Genomic DNA, 26,108 nt, shown 5'->3' with positions numbered 1-26,108 from the left:
AAGTCTTCGGAGGCTGGACAGGCATCTGTCTGGGATGATTTAGTGATTCCTGCATTGAACAGGGAGGTAGACCTGAGGACCCTGATGACACTGGAGGTCCCTTCCAACTCTACCAATATGATATTTTTTAGCTTATTGGTTATTGTTACCCATTTTGCACTCCATAGCAGATAAAAGGAAAAAATTGTCTGATCTACAATGTTACAGTTTTTTATGTTGTGGAAAAGACCACTACACACAGATAATGGGGCAGCTTGGACTATACTAAGAAATCATGAGTTCATTTACTTGAATACATTTGCTATTGTGCATAGGCATAACTGTTTTTCACTGTATATATTTATAGATGTTTCATGTACAACTTTATTTTAGAGGGAAAAACCATACATCCTCCTATGCTTGAACCAACAAATTCAAGTAAACTAATTCAAAATGCAATAGCTTATGAGCAGCCACCTTCTCCGCAACGTATAGCGCAAATTCCTGTCCGTAATAAGACAAAGAATCTTTCCTCTGTTCAGAACTTAAGAAGGAGAACTTCAGTAACATTAGGGAAACCCCAGAATGAAACAAAAACTACTGTAAAAACTCGACAATCTTTGAGTGAAAATGAAATTAGTGAAGAGAAAACCATGTTCTCTCTGCCTACAGGTACGATTTTATTTTTGATTACATTGTATTTTGTGGGATATATAAAAAACATAGCTGCAAAAAGTGTCTCATTGGATGTGAATTTCTGCTGGTGAATTCTGACCTGAGCCATTTAAAAGTATGGGTATCAAAGAACATGTTTCTTTAGTAGCATATGACATCTATATATATAAAGACAAAAGCCCTCACTCACTGACTGACTGACTCACTCACTCACTCACTCACTGACAGACTCGCCACTAATTCTCCAACTTTCTGATGTCATAGAAACATAAAATTTGGCATGAGCATTGATTATGTCATATGTAGGAAAAGCTAATGGGTCCAAACTCGATTATTCAATTTTAAGTGCAAAAGAATTAGCGTCCAAGTTTTATGTACGTAATCTAATTCTCTCACTTCTTAATGTCATAGAAGCTTTAAATTTGGCACGAGCATTGATTATGTCATAAATAGGAAAAGCTAATGGGTCCCAACTCGATTATTCAATTCTAAGCGCAAAAGAATTAGCGTCCAAATTTTACGTACGTAATCTAATTCTCTCACTTCCTGATGTCATTTTATATAAAGGAAACGTCTAGAGATGAGCGAGCATACACGCTAAGGGCAATTGCTCGTTCGAGCATTGCCCTTAGCGAGTACCTGCCCGCTCGGGAGCAAAGATTCGACGGCGGACGGGGAGCGGTGGGGGAGAGCGGGGAGGAACGGAGGGGAGATGTCTCTCACCCTCTCTCCCCCCCCTCCCCCCTTCCCCCCCCCGCTCCCTCCTGCTCACTGCTGCAACTCACCTGTCACCTGTCACTTTGCTCCCGAGCGGGGAGATACTCGCTAAGGACAATGCTCGATCAAACAATTGTCCTTAGCGAGTATGCTCGCTCATCTCTAGAAACGTTGCATGGTCACCTCCACGTAGTGTTTCCTGGGTAAGGCAAAGAACCATGCAAAATGGTGAACATATTTTTTTCCTCGGTATCTCTAAAGTAACCACGACTTCATAATATTTTCCGTGGGAACACCAGATAAACACCAGTACCAAATTAACTCAGGCAAAGCCGGGTATATCACCTAGTCTATCTATCTATATACATAAAGACGAAATCCCTCACTGACTCTGACACTGAGTGACTGACTGACTCGCCACTAATTCTACAACTTCCCAATGTCGGAGAAACATGAAACTTGGCACAAGCATAGATTACGTCCAAAATAGGAGAAGTAAAGGGGTCCAACTCGATTATTCAATTCTAGCGCAAAAGAATTAGCGTCCAAATTTTACGTACGTAATCTAATTCTCTCACTTCCTGTAGTCATAGAAACATGGAATTTGGTATGAGCATTGATTATGTCATAAATAGGAAAAGCTAATGGGTCCCAACTCGATTATTCAATTCTAAGTGCAAGAGAATTAGCGTTCAAATTTTACGTAAGGAATCTAATTCTCTCACTTCCCGGTGTCATAGAAACTTGAAATTTGGCACGAGCATTGATTATGTCATAAATAGGAAAAGCTAATGGGTCCCAAATCGATTATTCAATTCTCTCACTTACAGATGTCATCTATATATATAAAGACGAAAGCACTCACTGACTGATTGACTCGCGACTAATTCTCCAACTTCCCGATGTTGTAGAAATGTGAAATTTGTCACAAGCATAGATTATCTCCAAAATAGGAAAAGTAAAGGGGTCCCAACTCGATTATTCAATTCTAGCGCAAAAGAATTGGCGGCGAAATTTTACGTACATAATATAAATCACTCACTTCCCAATGTCATAGAAACGGGAAATTTGGCACGAGCATTGATTATGTCATAAATAGGAAAAGCTAATGGGTCCCAACTCGATTATTCAATTCAATGCGCAAAAGAATTAGCGTCCAAATTTTAAATACGGAATCTAATTTTCTCACTTTCCGGTGTCATAGAAACGGGAAATTTGGCACGAGCATTGATTATGTCATAAATAGGAAAAGCTAATGGGTCCCAACTCAATTATTCAATTCTATGCGCAAAAGAATTAGCGTCCAAATTTTACGTACGGAATGGAATTTTTTCACTTTCCGGTGTCATGGAAACGGGAAATTTGGCGCGAGCATTGATTATGTTATACATAGGAAAAGCTAATGGGTCCCAACTCGATTATTCAATTCTAGCGCAAAAGAATTGGCGTCAAAATTTTACGTACATAATCTAAATCTGTCACTTCCCAATGCCTTAGAAACTTAAAATTTGGCACGGGCATTGATTATGACATAAATAGGAAAAGCTAATGGGTCCCAACTCGATTATTCAATTCTATGCGCAAAAGAATTAGCGTCCAAATTTTACGTACGGAATGTAATTTTTTCACTTTCCGGTGTCATAGAAACATGAAATTTGGCACAGGCATTGATTATGTCATAAATAGGAAAAGCTAATGGGTCCCAACTCGATTATTCAATTCTAGCGCAAAAGAATTGGCGTCGAAATTTTACGTACATAATCTAAATCTGTCACTTTCCAATGCCTTAGAAACTTAAAATTTGGCACGGGCATTGATTATGACATAAATAGGAAAAGCTAATGGGTCCCAACTCCATTATTCAATTCTATGCGCAAAAGAATTTGCGTCCAAATTTTACGTACGGAATCTAATTTTCTCACTTTCCGGTGTCATAGAAACAGGAAATTTGGCACGAGCATTGATTATGTCATAAATAGGAAAAGTTCATAGGTCCCAACTCGATTATTCAATTCTATGCGCAAAAGAATTGGCATCAAAATTTTTCGTGCGGAATGTAATTTTTTCACTTTCCGGTGCCATAGAAACGGGAAATTTGGCACGAGCATTGATTATGTCATAAATAGGAAAAGCTAATGGGTCCCAACTCAATTATTCAATTCTATGCGCAAAAGAATTAGCGTCCAAATTTTACGTACGGAATGGAATTTTTTCACTTTCCGGTGTCATGGAAACGGGAAATTTGGCGCGAGCATTGATTATGTTATACATAGGAAAAGCTAATGGGTCCCAACTCGATTATTCAATTCTAGCGCAAAAGAATTGGCGTCAAAATTTTACGCACATAATCTAAATCTGTCACTTCCCAATGCCTTAGAAACTTAAAATTTGGCACGGGCATTGATTATGACATAAATAGGAAAAGCTAATGGGTCCCAACTCGATTATTCAATTCTATGCGCAAAAGAATTAGCGTCCAAATTTTACGTACGGAATCAAATTTTTTCACTTTCCGGTGTCATAGAAACGGGAAATTTGGCACGAGCATTGATTATGTCATACATAGGAAAAGCTAATGGGTCCCAACTCGATTATTCAATTCTAGCGCAAAAGAATTGGCGTGAAAATTTTACGTGCGGAATGTAATTTTTTCACTTTCCGGTGTCATAGAAACATGAAATTTGGCACAGGCATTGATTATGTCATAAATAGGAAAAGCTAATGGGTCCCAACTCGATTATTCAATTCTAGCGCAAAAGAATTGGCGTCGAAATTTTACGTACGGAATGTAATTTTTTCACTTTCCGGTGTCATAGAAACAGGAAATTTGGCACGAGCATTGATTATGTCATAAATAGGAAAAGCTAATAGGTCCCAACTCCATTATTCAATTCTATGCGCAAAAGAATTAGCGTCCAAATTTTACGTATGTAATCTAATTCTCTCATTTCCTGATGTCATCCATATATATAAAGCTGAAAGCCCTCACTGACTCACTGACTGACTCACTGACTGAGTGACTCGCCAAAAGTTCTCCAACTTCCCGATGTCGTAGAAACATGAAAATTGGCGCAAGCATAGATTATCTCCAACATAGGAAAAAAAATTGGGTCCCAACTCGATTATTCAATTCTAGCGCAAAAGAATTGGCGTCGAAATTTAACGTACATAATCTAAATCACTCACTTCCCAATGTTATAGAAACGGGAAATTTGGCACGAGCATTGATTATGTCATAAATAGGAAAAGATAATGGGTCCCAACTTGATTATTCAATTCTATGCGCAAAAGAATTAGCGTCCAAATTTTACGTGCGAAATGTAATTTTCTCACTTTCCGGTGACATAGAAACGTAAAATTTGGCACGAGCATTGATTATGTCATAAATAGGAAAAGCGAATGGGTCCTAACTCAATTATTCAATTCTAGCGCAAAAGAATTGGCGTCGATATTTTACGTGCGGAATGTAATTTTCTCACCGTCCGGTGTCATAGAAATGGGAAATTTGGCAGGAGCATTGATTATGTCATAAGTAGGAAAAGCTAATGGGTCCCAGCTCGATTATTCAATTCTATGCGCAAAAGAATTAGCGTTCAAATTTTACGTACGGAATTTAATTTTCTCACTTTCTGGTGTCATAGAAACATGAAATTTGGCACGAGCATTGATTATGTCATAAATAGGAAAAGTTCATAGGTCCCAACTCCATTATTCAATTCTAGCGCAAAAGAATTGGCGTCGAAATTTTACGTGCGGAATCTAATTGCTTTACTTTCCGGTGTCATAGAAACGGGAAATTTGGCACGAGCATTGATTATGTCATAAATAGGAAAAGCGAATGGGTCCCAACTCAATTATTCAATTCTAGCGCAAAAGAATTGGCGTCGAAATTTTACGTGCGGAATGTAATTTTATCATTTTCCGGTGTCATAGAAACGGGAAATTTGGCACGAGCATTGATTATGTCATAAATAGGAAAAGCTAATGGGTCCCAACTCCATTATTCAATTCTAAGCGCAAAAGAATTAGCGTCCAAATTTTAAGTACGGAATCTAATTTTCTCACATTACGGTGTCATAGAAACGGGAAATTTGGCACGAGCATTGATTATGTCATAAATAGGAAAAGCTAATGGGTCCCAACTCGATTATTCAATTCTATGCACAAAAGATTTAGCGTCCAAATTTTACGTGCGGAATGTAATTTTCCAAATTTCCGGTGTCATAGAAACGGGAAATTTGGCACGAGCATTGATTATGTCATAAATAGAAAAGCGATTGGGTCCCAACTCGATTATTCAATTCTAGCGCAAAAGAATTGGCGTCGATGTTTTACATGCGGAATGTAATTTTCTCACTTTCCAGTGTCATAGAAACGGGAAATTTGGCACGAGCATTGAATATGTCATAAGTAGGAAAAGCTAATGGGTCCTAACTCGATTATTCAATTCTAGCGCAAAAGAATTGGCGTCGAAATTGTACGTGCGGAATGTAATTTTCTCATTTTCCGGTGTCATAGAAACGGGAAATTTGGCACGAGCATTGATTATGTCATAAGTAGGAAAATCTAATGGGTCCCAACTCGATTATTCAATTCTAGCGCAAAAGAATTGGCGTCGATATTTTACGTGCGGAATGTAATTTCCTCACTTTCCGGTGTCATAGAAACGGGAAATTTGGCACGAGCATTGATTATGTCATAAGTAGGAAAAGCTAATGTGTCCCAGCTCGATTATTCAATTCTATGCGCAAAAGAATTAGCGTTCAAATTTTACGTACGGAATTTAATTTTCTCACTTTCTGGTGTCATAGAAACATGAAATTTGGCACAAGCATTGATTATGTCATAAATAGGAAAAGTTCATAGGTCCCAACTCCATTATTCAATTCTAGCGCAAAAGAATTGGCGTCGATATTTTACGTGCGGAATGTAATTTTCTCACTTTCCGATGTCATAGAAACGGGAAATTTTGCACGAGCATTGGTTATGTCATAAGTAGGAAAAGCTAATGGGTCCCAATTCGATTATTCAATTGTATGCGCAGAAGAATTAGCGTCCAAAGTTTACGTACGGAATCTAATTTTCTCACTTTCTGGTGTCATAGAAACGTGAAATTTGGCACGAGCATTGATTATGTCATAAGTAGGAAAAGTTCATAGGTCCCAACTCCATTATTCAATTCTAGCGCAAAAGAATTGGCGTCGAAATTTTACGTGCGGAATCTAATTTCTTCACTTTCCAGTGTCATAGAAACAGGAAATTTTGCACAAGCATTGATTATGTCATAAATAGTAAAAGCTAATGGGTCCCAACTCCATTATTCAATTCTATGCGCAAAAGAATTAGCGTCCAAATTTTACGTACGGAATCTAATTTTCTCACATTACAGTGTCATGGAAACGTGAAATTTGGCACGAGCATTGATTATGTCATAAATAGGAAAAGCTAATGGGTCCCAACTCGATTATTCAATTCTATGCGCAAAAGATTTAGCGTCCAAATTTTACGTGCGGAATCTAATTTTCCCAATTTCCGGTGTCATAGAAACGGGAAATTTGTTACGAGCATTGATTATGTCATAAATAGGAAAAGCGAATGGGTCCCAACTCGATTATTCAATTCTAGCACAAAAGAATTGGTGTCGATATTTTACGTGCGGAATGTAATTTTCTCACTTTCCAGTGTCATAGAAACGGGAAATTTGGCACGAGCATTGATTATGTCATAAGTAGGAAAAGCTAATGGGTCCCAGCTCGATTATTCAATTCTATGCGCAAAAGAATTAGCGTCCAAATTTTACGCACGGAATTTAATTTTCTCACTTTCTGGTGTCATAGAAACATGAAATTTGGCACGAGCATTGATTATGTCATAAATAGGAAAAGTTAATTGGTCCCAACTCCATTATTCAATTCTAGCGCAAAAGAATTGGCGTCGAAATTTTATGTGCGGAATGTAATTTCTTCACTTTCCAGTGTCATAGAAACTGGAAATTTGGCACGAGCATTGATTATGTCATAAGTAGGAAAACCTAATGGGTCCCAACTCCATTATTCAAATCTATGCGCAAAAGAATTAGCGTCCAAATTCTACGTGCGGAATCTAATTTTCTCATTTGCCGGTGTCATAGAAACGGGAAATTTGGCATGAGCATTGATTATGTCATAAATAGAAAAAGTAAATAGGTCCCAATTGCATATTCAATTCTAGCGCAAAAGATTTGGCGTCGAAATTTTACGTGCGGAATGTAATTTTTTCACATTTTTACGGTGTCATAGAAACGGGAAATTTGGCACGAGCATTGATTATGTCATAAATAGTAAAAGCTAATGGGTCCCATTCAATTCTATGCGCAAAAGAATTAGCGTCCAAATTTTACGTACGGAATGTAATTTTCTCACTTTCCGGTGTCATAGAAATGGGAAATTTGGCACGAGCATTGATTATGTCATAAATAGGAAAAGCTAATGGGTCCCAACTCGAATATTCAATTCTATGCGCAAAAGAATTAGCGTCCAAATTTTACGTGCGTAATGTAATTTTCTCACTTTCCGGTGTCATAGAAACGGGAAATTTGGCACGAGCATTGATTATGTCATAAATAGGAAAAGCTAATGGGTCCCAACTCGATTATTCAATTCTATGCGCAAAAGAATTAGCGTCCAAATTTTACGTGCGGAATGTAATTTTCTCACTTGCCGGTGTCATAGAAACGGTAAATTTGGCATGAGCATTGATTATGTCATAAATAGGAAAAGCTAATGGTTCCCAACTTGATTATTCAATTCTATGCGCAAAAGAATTAGCGTCCAAATTTTACGTACATAATCCAAATCTCTCACTTCCCAATGTCATAGAAACATGAAATTTGGCACAAGCATTGATTATGTCATAAGTAAGAAAAGCTAATGGTTCCCAGCTCGATTATTCAATTCTATGCGCAAAAGAATTAGGGTCCAAATTTTATGTACGTAATCTAATTCTCTCACTTCCTGATGTCATTTTATATGAAGAAAACGTTGCATGGTTTCCTCCACAAGGTGTTTCCTGGGTAACGCAGAGAAGTATGCAAAATGGTGAACATATGTTTTTCCTCAGTATCTCTAAAGTAACCACGACTTCATAAGCTTTTCCGTGTGAACACCAGATAAACCCCAGTACCAAATTAACTCGGGCGAAGCCGGGTATATCAGCTAGTCTATATATATAAAGACGAAAGCCCTCACTGACTCGCTCACTGACTGACTCGCCAAAAGTTCTCCAACTTCCCGATGTCGTAGAAACATGAATTTTGGCACAAGCATAGATTATCTCCAAAATAGGAAAAGTAATTGGATCCCATCTCGATTATTCAATTCTAGTGCAAAAGAATTGGCGTCGAAATTTAACGTACATAATCTAAATCTCTCACTTCCCAATGTCATAGAAACTTAAAACTTGGCACAGGAATTGAATATGTCATAAATAGGAAAAGTTTATAGGTCCCAACTTGATTATTCAATTCTATGCGCAAAAGAATTAGCGTCCAAATTTTACATACGGAATCTAATTCTCTTCCCGGTGTCATAGAAACTCGAAATTTGGGAGGAGCATTGATTATGTCATAAATAGGAAAGCTAATGGGTCCCAACTCGATTATTCAATTCTGCGCGCAAAGGAATTAGCATCAAAATTTTACGTACGGAATGTATTTTTCTCACTTTCCAGTGTCATAGAAATGGGAAATTTGGCACGAGCATTGATTATGTCATAAATAGAAAAAGCTAATGGGTCTCAACTCGATTATATAATTCTATGCGCAAAAGAATTAGCGTCCAAATTTTACTTACGGAATATATTTTTCTCACTTTTCAGTGTCATAGAAATGTGAAATTTGGCACGAGCATTGATTGTCATAAATAGGAAAAGCTAATGGGTCCCAACTCCATTATTCAATTCTATGCGCAAAAGAATTAGCGTCCAAATTTTACGTACGGAATGTAATTTTCTCACATAGAAACTTAAAATTTGGCATGGACATTGAATGTCAAATAGGAAAAGTTAATGGGTCCCTACACGATTATTCAATTCTATGCGCAAAAGAATTAGTGTCCAAATTTTACGTAGGGAATGTAATTTTCTCACTTTCCGGTGTCATAGAAACGTGAAATTTGTCACGAGCATTGATTATGTCATAAATAGGAAAAGCTAATGAGTCCCAACTCGATTATTCAATTCTATGCGCAAAAGAATTGGCATCAAAATTTTACGTACAGAATGTATTTTTCTCACTTTCCAGTGTCATAGAAACGTGAAATTTGGCACGAGCATTGATTATGTCATAAATAGGAAAAGCTAATGGGTCCTAACTCGATTATTCAATTCTATGCGCAAAAGAATTAGCGTCCAAATTTTACGTACGGAATGTAATTTTCTCACATAGAAACTTAAAATTTGGCACGGGCATTGAATATGTCATAAATAGGAAAAGTTAATGGTTCTTAACTCGATTATATAATTCTATGCGCAAAAGAATTAGTGTCCAAATTTTACGTACGGAATGTAATTTTCTCACTTTCCGGTGTCATAGAAATGTGAAATTTCGCACGAGCATTGATTATATCATAAATAGGAAAAGCTAATGGGTCCCAACTCGATTATTCAATTTTATACGCAAAAGAATTAGTGTCCAAATTTAACGTACGGAATGTAATTTTTTCATTTTCCGGTGTCATAGAAACGTGAAATTTGTCACGAGCATTGAATATGTCATAAATAGGAAAAGCTAATGGGTCCCAACTCGATTATTCAATTCTAAGCACAAAAGAATTAGCGTCCACATTTTACGTATGGAATCTAATTCTCTTACTTCCTGATGTCATTTTATATAAAGGAAACATCGCATGGTTACCTTCCGTGGTGTTTCCTGGGTAACGCAGAGAACTATGCAAAATGTTGAACATATGTTTTTCCGGTATCTCTAAAGTAACCATGACTTCATAAGATTTCCGTGTGACCACCAGATAAACACCATTACCAAATTAACTCGCGTGAAGCCGGGTATATCAGCTAGTTATGTCATAAATAGGAAAAGTTAGTGGGTCCGAACTCGATTATTCAATTCAAAGTGCAAAAGAATTAGCGTCCAAATTTTACATACATAATCTAATTCACTTCCCGATGTCAAAGAAACTTGAAATTTGTCACGAGCATTGATTATGTCATGTATAGGAAAAGTTAATGGGTCCCAACTTGATTATTCAATTGTAAGCGCAAAAGAGTTAGCGTCCAAACTTTACGTACGTTATCTATTTCGCTTCCTGATTTCATAGAAACTTGAAATTTCGAACGAGCATTGATTATGTCATAAATAGGTAAAGTTAATGGGTCCCAACTCGATTACTTATTTCTAAGCACAAAACAATTAGCGTCTAAATTTTATGTATGTAATCTAATTCAGTTCCCGATGTCATAGAAACTTGAAATTTGGCACGAGCATTGATTATGTCATAAATAGGAAAAATTAATGGGTCCCCGATTATTATTTAGTTCTAAGCGCAAAAGAATTGTCCAAATTTTACGTACATAATTTAATTCTCACTTCCCGATGTCATAATTTTACGTATGGAATCTAATTCTCTCACTTCCCGATGTCATAATTTTACGTACGGAATCTAATTCTCTCACTTCCCGTTGTCATAGAAACTTGAAATTTGGCACGAGCATTGATTATGACAAAAATAGGAAAAGTAAAGGGGTCCCAACTCGATTATTCAATCCTAAGCGCAAAAGAATTAGCGTCCAAATTTTACGTATGTAATCTAATTCTGTCACTTACCGATGTCATAGAAACATGAAATTTTTTTCATGAGCATTGATTATGTCATAAATAGGAAAAGCTTATGGGTCCCAACTCGATTATTCATTTCTATGCGCAAAAGAATTAGCGTCCAAATTTTACGCACGTAATCTAATACTCTCACTTCCCAATGTCATAGAAACTTGAAATTTGGCACAAGCGTTGATTATTATGTCATAAATAGGAAAAGTTAATGGGCCCCAATTCGATTATTCAATTCTTAACGAAAATGAATTAGCATCCAAATTTTACGTACATAATCTAATTCTCTCATTTCCCAATGGCATAGAAACTTGAAATTTGGCACAAGCATTCATTTTGTCATAAATAGGAAAAGCTAATGGCTCCCAACTCGAATATTGAATTCTAAGCGCAAAATAATTAGCGTTCAAATTTTACATACAGAATCTAATTCTCTCACTTCCTGATGTCATTTTATATAAAGGAAACGTTGCAAGGTTACCTCCACATGGTGTTTCCTGGGTAACGCAAAGAGCTATGCAAAATGGTGAACATAATTTTTTCCTCAGTATCATTAAAGTAACCACGACTTCATAAGATTTTCCGTGTGAACACCAGTACCAAATTAACTCGGACGAAGCCGGGTATATCAGCTAGTACAGTATAAAGCTCTGAATTTAAAGACACCGAATTCCATTTTAAAGTATTTGAGGCCCTGGACCATACGGTCACTTTGTTTTTATTATTTATTTTTCTATGTGAGTGGTTATTAACCTTTTCGTGACCACCCCATAGTGTTTTTACATCCTGGTTTGCTGGGTTTTAATCCCCAGGGCCGTAAAAACACACTTCCCTTGGGAATTAAAGCTCTACAGGCTGTGGACGTGACAGCTTCATGCTGACGGTCACCAGAGGTAGCCAACAACCTGAAGCTATTATGGGGGGGGGTCGCAGGAAGCCCCCCCCTGCCTTCAGTCACGTGATCATTTGTATCCACAAGATACCTGCGATCGCATTAAATGGCTGAAAAGTTAAAGATTTAGCTCCTTGTACGGATCACAGCCATGAGGGGAGCTAAGAGTATTCACCCCATCCTCTGCGATATCCCGCAGCATCTATCAGATTAGATCCATGAGGGGAGGTGAAAATACTCACCCCGTTACATCTACAGCTGCTGCAGGTTTCTATGCATGTGCCGATGTGGCATGCATGTGCAGAAGGCCAGAGAGCCCGGCAAATTTAAAATTCCCCTGCTCCCGGCTGTCAAAGATAGCAGAGTCTGGAAAATTTCACCGGGGCCCGCTGTATGCGGTTCCCGGTCACACGATCACCGTTATCCATTAGATAACGGCGATCATGGAAAGTTAAAAAGTGTAAAAAAAGAAAAAGTTTAAACCGTTGAAGTTTTATCTCCCTTTACGGATCGTATCCGTGATTGAAGATAATACTATAAACCCAAGGTCACTGGATTTGTCTCTTGTTGGGCTCTTTATCTGCGGACCTTACCCGGCTTTGGCGCATGTGCCCGTCAGCACAATGGCGGACGCATGCGCAAAATTCAAGCATTGCCCAGGAAATTTAAAATCTCCCTACTCCTGGCTACCAAAGTAGCCAAGAGCTTGGAGATGTCACGGGGGGGGGGGGCGCGGTATGCAGTTGCTGATCACGTGATCACCGTTATCCAATGGTTATTCTATGCATGTGCCGATGTGGCATGCATGTGCAGAAGGCCAGAGAGCCCGGCAAATTTAAAATTCCCCTGCTCCCGGCTGTCAAAGATAGCAGAGTCTGGAAAATTTCACCGGGGCCCGCTGTATGCGGTTCCCGGTCACACGATCACCGTTATCCATTAGATAACGGCGATCATGGAAAGTTAAAAAGTGTAAAAAAAGAAAAAGTTTAAACCGTTGAAGTTTTATCTCCCTTTACGGATCGTATCCGTGATTGAAGATAATACTATAAACCCAAGGTCACTGGATTTGTCTCTTGTTGGGCTCTTTATCTGCGGACCTTACCCGGCTTTGGCGCATGTGCCCGTCAGCACAATGGCGGACGCATGCGCAAAATTCAAGCATTGCCCAGGAAATTTAAAATCTCCCTACTCCTGGCTACCAAAGTAGCCAAGAGCTTGGAGATGTCACGGGGGGGGGCGCGGTATGCAGTTGCTGATCACGTGATCACCGTTATCCAATGGATAATGGCGATCACGTAAACGTTAAAAAAAAAGTTGAAGTTTCATCTCCTCTTACCGATGCGATCGGTGAGAGGAGATGAAACATCTTACCGGAGGCCTTCGCATATAAACCCTGATGCCATCATCCTCCATGGATCTTTCCGGCTTCTGCGCATGCACCCGCGGGCAAAATGCCGGGCACATTCACATTCACTGAAATTTTAATTCTCTTTGCTCCCGGCGACTAATGTATGTATGCGGGCCCCACACAGTGCGCTATTAGTCATTGTATGTCTCTGCTCCTGTACAATGCGCCACTCAACTTTTCCCATATCAGAAAGAGAACAGCCACAAGAAATGCACAAATATAACCATGACCAAATGGTGTAGACTGCACCCCTGTAAAACTACTTAATGGTTTAACATTTTTAATGAGACTATTTAGATAGCTGCTTAATTTTGAACGTAGGAAGCAAATAGCCATTGAAATAATTATGCAAACATGTGTCCATCCACTTTAGGAAGCTACCTGCAGCAGCATAACTTTGTTGAGGGGGAAAATGTAATTTGACACTTTTTTTAAAGGCTTTTTTTTCTGCATTCGATAAATCAGCAAGTGTTGAAGTTTAGCTTTCCCTTTAAAAGTATTTTTTCACACTTTGTAGACATAACTTGCTGTCTCGAACTAGAACAGTTCTCATTTGGATATTGCCAGTAATCTATAGTGTAATTTGCATTCGGATCATAACTCTGTCAACGATTTTTTTTTTTATTCTCACGGCTTACACATTATTAATGTGTTGCCTACATTCTTTGTCACAGAAGTCCCTAATAGAGGTGCAGGAACTGGCTTCAATTCCGTCAAGACTTATGAACACACTGGAGAATCAACCTTATACTCTCGTGGGTAGGTAATGTTTACTACTCTCTTATTTGCAAATAGAAATATATTCTGATTACTCTAGTACTCTTTGTAACTTCTTGGTGGCCTGTGTCAGCTAATTTGCATTAATTCAAGTCACCATCATTTTAGAAGTTTCTTCTCACCATCTCTCTGCTTATAGATAGCCTGCATTCTTTTATTCGCCCAATAGCGCAGGCGATGATCGGTTAATGTTACATATACTTTCTGAGAGAAAACAAATACAAAATGATTTTGTATTGGTTTTGACCTTAATTACATTATAAGCTGTAGCTTTTTTGACACTTGCCCTTTTTCTGCAGACCACATTATATTCTTCTTTAGATATTCCCCTCTTTCCATTTGAATAACCTATTTTTCTTTCTTTTTAACATGTGTGTAAGTTCTAATCCTGGTCTTTTTAACCCCTGGGTGTCTAGGCTTTATTCTATACGACCGTAAAAACATGCCGGCCCTATAGACTAAAGTTTTTGGGGTCTGTGAGTGTGTTCTCCCCCGATTATCGGGGACCTATTTTTTCTGCGTTGGAGCCACCCACCACTGTTTTGATTTGGTCTAGTATAGCAGCAGCGAAGTATCTTTTAACGTCCTGGGCCCCCATACCTCCTAGTTCATGTGGTTTTACTAGGGAAGAGAATTTGATTCTCGCATGCCGCCCCACCCCGCCCCCAGATGAATTTGTTGATTATGGCTTGGAGCTTAGTCAGGAAGGTGTTTGGAACAGGGATTGTTACTGTTCTAAAGGATGCACAGCCCAGGAAATAAACTGCTTGCGGAAGTTGTTTAGTATATGGGGAATATATTTAAAGGGGTTGTCCTGCAAAGTAAAGTAAAGTTAAACACTTCTGTATGGCCATATACATGCACTTTGTAATATACATCGTGCATTAAATATTGGCCATACAGAAGTTATTTACTTACCTACAGGGGGTCCCCCCCCCCTGTGCTGGCGTCCCTGTCTCCCTGGCGCCGACCAAATCCTTCTCCTGGCTCGAATAGACGCGCTTGCGCAGTCTTCCTCTTCTGTCCTGTGGACGCGCGCTCCAGCGTGCTCGCGCCGCACAGGTCGTCTGCCCATGCAACCCTAGTGTATCTGGTCAAAGGCTTTCTCAGCATCCAACGCCAGGAGCAGGGCGGGTATCCCACCTCTTTCAGTGTTCCCAACCAGATCCGAGTACTGTCGGGGGCCTGTCTCTACGGAACAAACCCCGCCTGGGGTGCCACTAATGTAGGGAGGATGGCGTAGTCAGGTGCTCAGTACTTTGTGTATATCTTGATGTCTGTGTTCAGTAGGGCGATGGGGCGAAAATTAGTTGGGGAGGTATTCTCCTTCCCTGGTTTAGGTATGGTAACAATCAAGGCCTTCAGCATCTCAGCAGGAAAAGAGCCGTCACCCATTGCTCGGTTGAACAACGATGCCAGATGGGGAGCCAGAAGGAAAGCGTACCTCATATAGAAGCCATTGGAGAAGCTGTCCGGCCCGGAAAACTTGTGGAGTTTCAGCAGTATGATCATCTCTAGGACTTTCAGATGAGTGATTGGGGCCGAGAGAGTCTCCACCTATTCTGGGGACAGGCGGAGGAGGTTAATGTCCTGCAAGAAACCTAAGATTTCCTCTGCTTGGGGGTGGTGTATATTTGTTTCATTCTTTAGGTTGTAGGGAGAGGAGTAGTAAGTTGGGAACGTGTTGCCAATCTTTTGGGGATGGATAATTTTGTTGGCCGTCTGCGTCTAAGAGTAATCTAATCCTGTCACTGGCTCTGAGCCCCTCAAGTTGCTTTGCTAGCGTAGCGCCAGTCCGGTTGTCATAAGTGTAAAATTGCATTTTTAACTTCTGGAATATGATGTCATGTTTAGTGGCCAGTAGACTTTGGAGCTTGGCGCACATTTTAAATTGGGTTGGCTTAGTCTTATTTATGGAATGTAAGTTAAAATTTGGTCTGGCAGGAGCATGAATTCTGTGTCTCTCTTTTTTGCTTAAATACATTCAAAAACTATGGGGTCAAAAACCACCATACACCCTTAGATGAATTTGTTAAGGGGTCTAGTTTTCAAAATGGGTAATTTGTGGGGGTTCTTTGTCGTTTTGACTGCTCAAGGGCCCTACAGGTGTGCAATGGTGCCTGAATCACCTTCAAGCAAAATGTCTGTTCTGAAAGCCACCGGCTCCTCCTTTCGGTTTAGGCCTCGTGCATACAGACATAAGATTAAAACCACAATAGGTATGTTTCTGAACACAGGACAGGACAGGGGTATCCATTTTGCAGTGTGAATGCTCATTTTCATGTGCACTATAGAAAAAAAAATCTCTTTAAAATGACATATTTGCAAAAATATTACATTTTATTTTTTCCTCTAATAGAAGAATACAGCTGCTTTGCATAATCAATCAGCTGTATTCTTCTCTGCTCTGACTGCCAGTTTCCCCACTGTGAATTCACAGCAGAAACTAGCAAAGAAAATCTTATCAGCAGAGCCTGCTGAGATAACAGCCAGCTCTGCTGATAACAGCTGATTGCTCAATTCTAGCAAGCTAGAATTCAGAGATCAATGACTCGTGCACAAAAACTGCACGCTGTCCCTGCATTTAGACAGAACGAGATGGGCTCAAAAGACGTCTTTGAGCGATTTTTGAGCAATTCTTGTGGTGTCTAAATGGGCCTTTAGTAATCGCTTTGTTTGTTTCAGGAAACTAACTCCTTTAGGAAAACCTGCACTCTCACATATACCACTGCTTGAGACTATGAATAGTGATGACAATCGCGGTAAGTAATTAAAGGAGGATTACAGTAATAAAGCTTATGCACTGTATGATGAAAGTTATGCAACTTTAGAATATACTTCCTGTATCCTTTCCTAACCGCTTTTAAGATTTCTGTTTGCAGTTTTTAATTGGAAGCTTTCTGCATGGATCTAGTGGATAAAAGACTTATCCTAGTCAGGAGATGATCATGTGGTGGCTCAGCTTGTTAGAAGACAAGGCTCTGACCAGGATAGATTTCTTTTTCATTGAAATGAAAGTAAAATGGTTCCCATTAAATGACAGCAATACAATATGTTTTCTGTATCAATTCAGCAGCTTTTTCAAGATATTAGACAGACATTCTTTGTGCTTTATTTATTGAAACTGTAGAAAGCCATATGACTAAGGTATTGAGTTGCTTCTCATTTTCAAAATGTTCTGTGTTCTTCAAACTGTACCTTTCTTAGCAGAAAGCCACAGGATGCCATTTGATAGTTGCACAGAACTTGAACCTCTTCAGTTAGTTTGGGCTAAATGCCGTGGATATCCTTCTTATCCTGCCTTGGTAAGAGAAACATTTTGTGTTGAGTGTCTGTCTTGAAACACTAAGCATGGTATGTATGTATTTATTTCTTTTTATTTCAGATTATTGACCCTAATATGCCTAGGGAGGGTTTACTTCACAATGGAATACCTATTCCCGTGCCACCTTTAGATGTGCTTAAGTTGGGGGAGCAGCGACAGCTAGAAAATGGTGGACAGAAACTCTTCTTGGTTTTATTTTTTGACAATAAAAGAACCTGGTGAGAAAGCTATTCTGTTTTGTTATCTTGTGATAGCTCTACTAGTATACTCAATCAATCAATCAATCAATAACCCACTATAGGCCTATTCACACTAGTGTTTAGCCTGCATTCTTGCTTTATGTCTCTTAAGTTGGTTTGAATACTGTCTCTCTGCTAAAAAAATAAACAGTTCTGGTTTTTACCACCATTTGCTTCCCAATTTTCAAAAAATACCACTGAAATAAACAGACACTCCGTCTACATTAGAGATGAGCGAGTATACTCGCTAAACGCAATTGCTCGAGCAAGCATTGCCTTTAGCGAGTATCTCCCCCGCTCGAGACTGCAGGTTCGGGTGCCGGCGCGGGGGAGCGGTGAGTAGCGGCTGTCAGCAGGGGGGAGAGAGGGAGAGAGAGATCTCCCTTCTGTTCCGCCCCGCTCTCCCCGGCAGCTCCGTGCTCGCTGCCGGCACCCGAACCTGCAGTCTCGAGCGGGGGAGATACTCGCTAAAGGCAATGCTCGCTCGAGCAATTGCCTTTAGCGAGTATACTCGCTCATCTATAGTCTACATCCATTTTATTAAGTTACTTTTCTTTTTTTTTTTTAAACCAAGAGAAAAGCCTGCAGTCTGCAGCGCTACTTGTTCTGCTTAGTATGCCACACAACGCACATAAGGGCCCTTTTAGTGTTCAAAATATGACAGTTTTCTAGTGCAAATTATACCAGAAAACTGTCTTTCATGCTTTGCAGCACATTTAAGCCTTATCTACACAGCCTTATGTACGCCAGTATTTATCGGCGTACAAAAATCAGGCAGAAATCGCGACCATCTAAAGCATTGGGTTCCAATTAGAGATGAGCGAACGTACTCGTTTCGAGTACTTACGCACCCGAGTACCGCCATTTTCGAGTACTTCAGTACTCGCGCGCAAAGATCCGGGGGGCGGGGAGAGGCGTGGCGGTGCGGGGGGTAGCAGCGGGGAACAGGGGGGAGCCCTCTCTCTCTCCCTCTCCCCCCCACTCCCCACTGCTACCCCCCGTGCCGCCACGGCGCCCCCCGAATCTTTGCACGCGAGTACTGATGTACTCGAAAATGGCGGTACTCGGGTGCGTAAGTACTCGAAACGAGTATGTTCGCTCATCTCTAGTTCCAATGTATTAATTTTAGATGAACAATTTTTGACCACATAAAAAATTGCGCCAGGAAAAATGGCACATCGGCACAATGGCAGATGTGTCAAATGATAAGTCTTGCCCTATCTTTTGCCGAGATACAGAGAAAGCTCCCTTAGACTGTTATGGAAGCTGAAGGGAGTTAACTGTGTCCGACGCTGGGAAAAGAAGATAGCTGCCGATCAAGGGATTTGCGCGGCAGTGTATTTTTTTTTAGACGATATGGAGCAACCGACCATCGGAACGACAGAAAATATGCCGCTAAAGTTCGATCACTTCTATTCTTCCTTCATGCGATTTTACAGCACGTATGGGCAAACATAAAAACGGATATGGTCATGTGAAAGAGGCCTTACTATGTGTGTGTTTTTTGTTTTTGTTTTTTCAAACAGCTTTTTTGACTTCTCTGATAAAGGTGCATGGCCTAAATTATGCAAAATTGCCAAACTTTTGGTGCGATTCGCAACAGAGTTTTTACGTAAACTAAGCCAACTCAGTCTATACTTAAATCTGTCAAATTTTAATACTGTCTAGTCTATTATGTAGCAAAGTTACATGCTGGCAGATTTTAAAATTGTCTAGTCTGAGATTGCACTGTGTAACTTTTAGACCAGCGGTTTCACACCTGCATTTGTAGTCTTTTTTTTAAACTGATCAGTTTTTAACTGAATGTGGACTGATTCACTTAAACGAACAAAAAGTTGTTTTTTGTTGCACAGTGTTACAAGCCAAAGCAAAACTAATGTTTGCTTGCAAATACCTTTTTTGGGGTAGAGTAGCTGATTATTGGATATGCAGCTCCTTTCACACCCCACAAGTTTCACTCTGGGAGGTCTGACAGAACTCTCCCTCCAAGCTAGCACAATGTACACAATACACACTCTTGGCTGGTGGGTGGTGGCTGAGCTACTTCCCCCTCCTCTTCCCAGGGCTTTGCTTCTCTTCCCTCCCTCTACTTCCTCTACCCTCCCCAGTCACCTGTTTTTGCTTTGCTGTGTACTGATAAAAATGATCTATTCAACACTGAAGGCAGATGGAAACTCAACCAGTTTGCTTCCTTTTGTGACTACAAAAAACAAAACTGAAAGGCGCTTTCCGGGTTTTTTTTAAACTGAAATAGCGCTGTAAGCTGCACTTTTTTCTGCTAAAAAAAAAAACTGGGTTCAATGTGACAACGTTCTGTTCGCCTTCAATCTAAAAGCAAAAACGTATTGCTGAATGGGTCCAGTTAGTTTTCTGTTTTTATTTAAATAAAATAAAGGGAGCAAAGACTGAGGGACAGATGCAGATGTGAAATAACCCCCACAGTGTTTATTAGTAAACACACAGGCTTGCAAAGTCCAAGTTTGGTAATTTTATTTGTAAGACCGCCTGCAGTCAGCCGGGTCGGATGAGAATTAGTGCATTACATCATACTGCATAACCGATCTAAGCATCTCTAGTTGTGGTTCCCCAGGAGGACTAAAAGAAAAAGTAAAAACAAGAACAATAAAGTTTCATTAATTATTTTTTTAAAAAAGTCATAAGTTAAAAAAAAAACCTTTTGCTATATTTACAACAAAAAATCTAAATAATAAAACAAATATATATATATATATATATATATATTTGGTATTGCTGCATTCGTAAAAGTCCAATCTATGAAAGTAATGCATTATTTACCGCGCAACGGGAACGTCGTCAAATAAACAAAAAACCAATAACTGTGTTAAAAACATAAAACAAAAAAAACATATACAATTTTAGTATCGTAGTAATCGTACCAACCCATGGAATAAAGTTATCCGGTTATTTTTATTGAAGGTTTTGCCCCGTAGAAACAAGGCGCACTGAAAGATGACAGAATGTAGTTTTTTTTCCATTTTCTCTCCACATTTTTTTTGTAAGTTTTGCAGTACATTATATGGTACATTAAATAGTACCTTTGAAAAGTACAACTCGTCCCGCAAAAAAACAAGCCCTTATACAGCTACGTTTTTTTTAAAAGGGGGTGAGGAAAAAACAAAAATGGAAAAAAACAAAAAAGTGTGGTCACTAAGGGGTTAATGAAAGGAAAGCACTATACTATTATAAAATAACTTTCACCCTGTGTGGCCGGACAACTCCTTTTAACTCCTTGAGTGGCGGGTTTTTTACCACCCTGTCGTACCTACCAGGGCAGGTTTTTTAAATGGTCTAATTTAATTTCAACTAATTTTGCAGTCGCATTCCAATAGCCATAAGTTTTTTCATTTTTCTATTGACACAACCATAGAAGGGCTTGTTTTTTGCGGGACAAATTGTACTTTTTGATGGCATCACTTTTTGGATATGTATAATGTATTGCATAACTTTTGTAAAAAAATTTGTAGGGAGATTGGGGGAGAAAAAAAGAAATTCTGCAATTTGTTTTTTGGATTTCATTTTTACGTCGTTCAGGCCTTAGTCAGACGGGCGTTTTTTCGCGCGATTTGCGGATCGCATGACGGATGCGCATACGCAAATCGCGTGACCGGTGCGCGCAAGTCGCCCGAAAATCTGCTCCTAGCCGCGTTTCATTAGAAACGGGCCGGAGCTGTCCAGCGCATTGCATTCAATGGAGACGGCAATACAGCCGTCTCCATTGAAAGCAATGCACTGCGGGCGAGCCCGGGATGAATTGTCGGTAAGGGCTTAAATATATAAGCCCTTACCTGCAATTCATCCTAAAATGTGTTAAAATAAAACAAAATTGTATACTCACCTTTTGCCGGCAGCCGGAGCTCCGCGCGGCCATCCTGCAGTGGGTGTGAAGGGGGTGTGAGTCAGACCTGCCCCCTGATTGGCTCAGCGCTGAGCCAATCAGAGGCATGCCTCACTCACACCCATTCATGAATTCATGAATGGATGTGAGTCAGACCTGCCCCTGATTGGCTCAGCGCTGAGAGGCAGCAGTCACTCACCCATTCATGAATTCATGAATGGTTGTGTGAGTGTTTTCAGCCTCTGATTGGTCAGGGCTGTGACCAATCAGAGGCAGATCATTCAGCAGGCGGGGATTTTAAAGCCCCGCCGGCTGAATAGTGCCAAGAAGCAGTTCAGGAGAACTGACAGCGGCCGCGGCTGGACTCCGGCTGCAGCGGAAAGGTGAGTATACAATTTTTTTTTATTTTAATACATTTTAGGATGAATTGCAGGGAAGGGCTTATATATTTAACCCCTTCCCGACAATTCACCCCGCGCACGGCGGCAGCCCATTGCTTTCAATGGAGCGGCTGTATTGCCGCTCCATTGAATTCAATGGGAAAACATCGTTCTTCTCTGCCACAGCTGTTACAGCTGTGGCAGAGAAGAATGATTTGTCTTCTATATGTTCTCAATGGGGTCAGCGCTGCTGCCGCCAGCCCCATTGAGCGCATATAGAGAAGAACAGGAATCGCAGATAGGTGCGATCTGCGATTTTTTTGTTCTATAATTTATCGGACGAGCGCATAAAAAGCGCTCATGTGTCCGATACCATTGCAAAGCAATGGTTTTAAAAAATCGCCGGACGCATGCGCATGCGCAAATCGTGTGAAAAAACGCCCGTCTGACTAAGGCCTCTATGTGCAGGATAAATAATGTGATTATTTTCTGAGTCAACACGATCCCGGTGATACCAAGTTTATATAGTTTTTCTATGGTTTGCTATTTTTGTACATTTAAAACATTTTTATTCTTAAAGGTTTGCTTTTGTGTCGCCACATTCCAAGAGCCGTATTAATTTTTTTCCCATTGCCAGAGTTCTAGAAGGGCTTGTTTTTTGCGGGATGAACTCTAGTATTCATTTATCAAATTTTTTGGAACATGTAAAATTGTGATCGCTTTTTATTCCATTTTTTCTAGTGGCAAGATTAACAAAATCTAGTAATTCTGGCATGTTTTTTATTTTTCACTTTTTCTCTGAGCAATGGAAATAATATATTAAAGTAATTCTACAGGCCAGTACGATTATGTCAATACCAAATTAAAATAGTTTTTTCTTTTTCGCAACTTTTTCACAGTTAAAAAAAAAAGTTATAAAAGTTTAAATCGCCCTCCCCTTGCCATATTTATAACAAAAAAAATCTAAATCATGAAAGAAAAATACATATTTGGTATTGCAGCGTTTGTAAAAGTCCGATCTATCAAAGTAGTGCATTACTTACCCCGCACATTGAACGTAGTCCGAAAAAAAGATAAAGAACGCCACAAATACATTTTTCAGTCACCCTGTCTCCCAGAAAAAATGCAATAAAAGCAATCAAAAAGTCATATGTATTCTGAATTAGTACTAACGTAAACTACAGGACATCTCGCAAAAAATGAGCCCTTGCCGAAGTACATCGACGAAAAACTAAAAACGTTATTGCAGAAAATATTTTAAGATGCAGCAAAAAATCATTTAAAAAAATTAAATGTCTTTAAAAAAATACAAATACTACAGCAAAAAACTATACACATTTGGTATCGTAGTAATCATACTGACACATAGAATAAAGTTATGTCATTTTTGTTGCAGTTTGTGTGCCGTAGAAAAAAAACGCACTGAAAGATGACAGAATGTAAATAGTTTTTTTCATTTTACGCCACTTAGAATTTTGTAAAAGTTTTTCAGTACATTACATGGTACTTTAAATAGCACCATTGAAAAATACAACTCGTACCGCAAAAAACAAGCCCTCACACAGCTACGTCGATGAAGAAGTAAAGGAGTTATGATTTTTTGGGGTCATTACGATGCAGGGATACCACATGTGTAATTTTGTTTTTAATTTTTTACAAAGTAAATGGAGACAAGTGTTCTTATTTTTATTTTTTTAATAATTTTGTAACTTTTTATTTTGGTCCTTTTAGGGGTCTTCCACAGAGAACCATCATATTCCGGGGGTCTGCAGCATTTAAAGGGTTAACACAGCAAAGATCGGAGGTTTTCTCCATTCTCTGCTGTGTAAGAGCTGGTGCCTGGCTATCCTCTGACAAAAGGAGCCCCCACCCTCTGTCAGCCCTTTACATGCTGCAGTGGCATTGACCGCGGCATGTAAAGGGTTAACACAGCAGAGATCGGAGGTTTTCTCCATCCTCTGCTGTGTAGAGCTGGTGCCTGGCTATACTCTGACAGCCAAGCACCAGCTCTCCCTGCCACAGAGACCATCGGCTGGCTTCTGACAAGCCGATGGTCTCTATGGCAACCTGTAAACAAAGCAGTGCAGGACTTTGAAAATAGATTGCCGGCATATCGGCAAAATCTTCCTGCTTCTGTTTTTCAAAGTCCTGCACTGTTCTATGTGATCTGTGCAAACAGAGCACAATGTCACAGCTTATGGCAGTGTGTTCTGCAGCTCCCATAGTGAAATATAGCCCGGAAATCTTCCAGACTATATCACTATCAGCAGTGGAGCTCGTTCCAGACAATTTCCGTGCCACTCAAGGGGTTAACAGGAGTTTCTATATGTCCCCAAAAGCATACTGTTGGGTCTATTAATTTTTATGCTATTTGCCATAAAATGTGTGCTATAAAAAAGGGGTTATTTTACTCCTCAGACATTAAGTTGCATCATGAAATACAGCTTCTCTTTTCTTATAGGCAGTGGCTTCCTAGTGATAAGGTTCTACCACTTGGAACTGATGATACAGTAGACAAGCTGAAAATGTTGGAAGGCCGAAAAACTTGCATCCGCAAGTCTGTGCAGGTGGCTTATGATCGTGCCATGTCCCATCTGAGCCGTGTCAGAGGCTACCACCCATTCATAGCCTCAAGTTACCTGTACTAATTCGACTGATTGTGTAATGGAAAGTATTGTACACTTTTAAGTATAGGAAAGCTTCATATATTTAAAAAAAGAGAGAAAAATGGTTTTGCCTGGTAACTAGTCAGATTCCAGGTTTCATTTGCCTATTGCAGATTAAATACATGAATGCAAGGATCTGCTTCGTTACCTTGGATTTATGCTACACTTTTTGGCATCAGTTTTTCTACACAAGCCCTTGAGTCTATAGATGAGTCTGAAAAAATCTATGTGAATTTCATCCATTTTGCTGTTTACCGAGAAATCTTTCATAAAGTGATAATATCTTTGTGCCAAATTACTTAACTAAAGCATGTTCTATTAAACTCCATTCCTTGGTCTGTAAAACAGAATTATGTAGTACAGGTTTGCTTAATTCAGACATTTAATGTGGTGTGTTGTCAGATTTTAAAATTTACCAAAGCATACATTGATTTTCAAGCTTGTAAAATAATATAATACTCACTTCACATTTTAATACGGATTTAAGTTTGATTTTTGAATTTTAGAGTTTAAATTGAAATTGTGTGTTTCAGAGCTATATTATAAATTAATTGCTGGCTCCAGTAAATGTATGGAATAATTCATCCAAAATAAAATTGGAAAATAATATTGTGCTTTACTTGTGTATTTATTTTCTTTCATCATTGTTGGCATTTTATTTTTTTACTTATCCCACAGTAAGATTACTTGCGCAAAGTCGATTTTTCTGTCTGAAAATCAGACGGAAATAGGACCCATGCATTTGAATGGTTGTTAGTGCATGGGCTTTTTTTTTACTTTGACTGATAGTCCAAAAATCGCACATGCTGAGTTTTGTTTTTTTTGTTTTCTTTGGTACTCGTGAGTATTGCGCATGTCAATGTACAGTATTACGTGCATGTACAGGTTGTCTGAAGCAAGTAGCCTAAAAATGAAGCTCATCACAAATAAACTGAAACTTATCACTTATGTACTGCCTTTGGACATCAGTAAAGTACAGCTGATCCCCTTAGACTCTTCCCTAGGAGCAACCCACCAAACAAAATTTCAAGTCATACAAATTTTCACTTTTCTCATCATCTTTTTTTTTTTTTTTTTTAATTCACTTTTTTATTGAAAGTTTTTCAAATACAGAGTAGTAGCATTGTATAGGTGCACATTATTTGACTAAAATATACATTGCGTGGTTTTAGTCGAGTTTTCAATATGCGTATATAAACTTTGCTATATTAGCTAAATAACTGTAATCACTCATCTCTGGTCCCGACGCCCTCTCCGGCCCATTTACCTAGGCTTGAAAGCTTTATTTTCTGGGCCAGGATTGGCAGCGGTAGCCACTCCCTGAACTCGTTCATGCACCTGAGACTTATATTAACTTAGGAAGTTATTAAATGA

At 39.3% G+C, this 26,108-nt stretch overlaps 1 protein-coding gene across 8 annotated transcripts in view; it reads left to right on the top strand.

Moving 5' to 3' along the window:
- Positions 1-25,325, top strand: part of LOC136590921 (bromodomain and PHD finger-containing protein 3-like) — a 192,211-nt gene extending 166,886 nt beyond the window's left edge. For 4 of the 8 annotated variants that reach the window (XM_066588436.1, XM_066588431.1, XM_066588429.1 and 1 more), the window contains 6 exons: positions 373-651; positions 14,166-14,250; positions 16,954-17,030; positions 17,476-17,573; positions 17,654-17,811; positions 24,530-25,325. In XM_066588436.1, coding sequence (XP_066444533.1) covers positions 373-651; positions 14,166-14,250; positions 16,954-17,030; positions 17,476-17,573; positions 17,654-17,811; positions 24,530-24,716 — 884 coding nt within the window. In that variant the 3' untranslated portion in view covers positions 24,717-25,325. The remainder of the gene's footprint in view (positions 1-372; positions 652-14,165; positions 14,251-16,953; positions 17,031-17,475; positions 17,574-17,653; positions 17,812-24,529) is intronic. The other 4 variants (XM_066588432.1, XM_066588430.1, XM_066588437.1 and 1 more) reach the window with 2 other exon arrangements.
- Positions 25,326-26,108: the final 783 nt, after the last annotated feature.

Source organism: Eleutherodactylus coqui, unplaced genomic scaffold (assembly GCF_035609145.1).
Source record: "Eleutherodactylus coqui strain aEleCoq1 unplaced genomic scaffold, aEleCoq1.hap1 HAP1_SCAFFOLD_89, whole genome shotgun sequence".
Lineage (NCBI taxonomy): Eukaryota > Metazoa > Chordata > Amphibia > Anura > Eleutherodactylidae > Eleutherodactylus > Eleutherodactylus coqui.
This window is presented reverse-complemented; position numbering and strand designations above follow the sequence as displayed.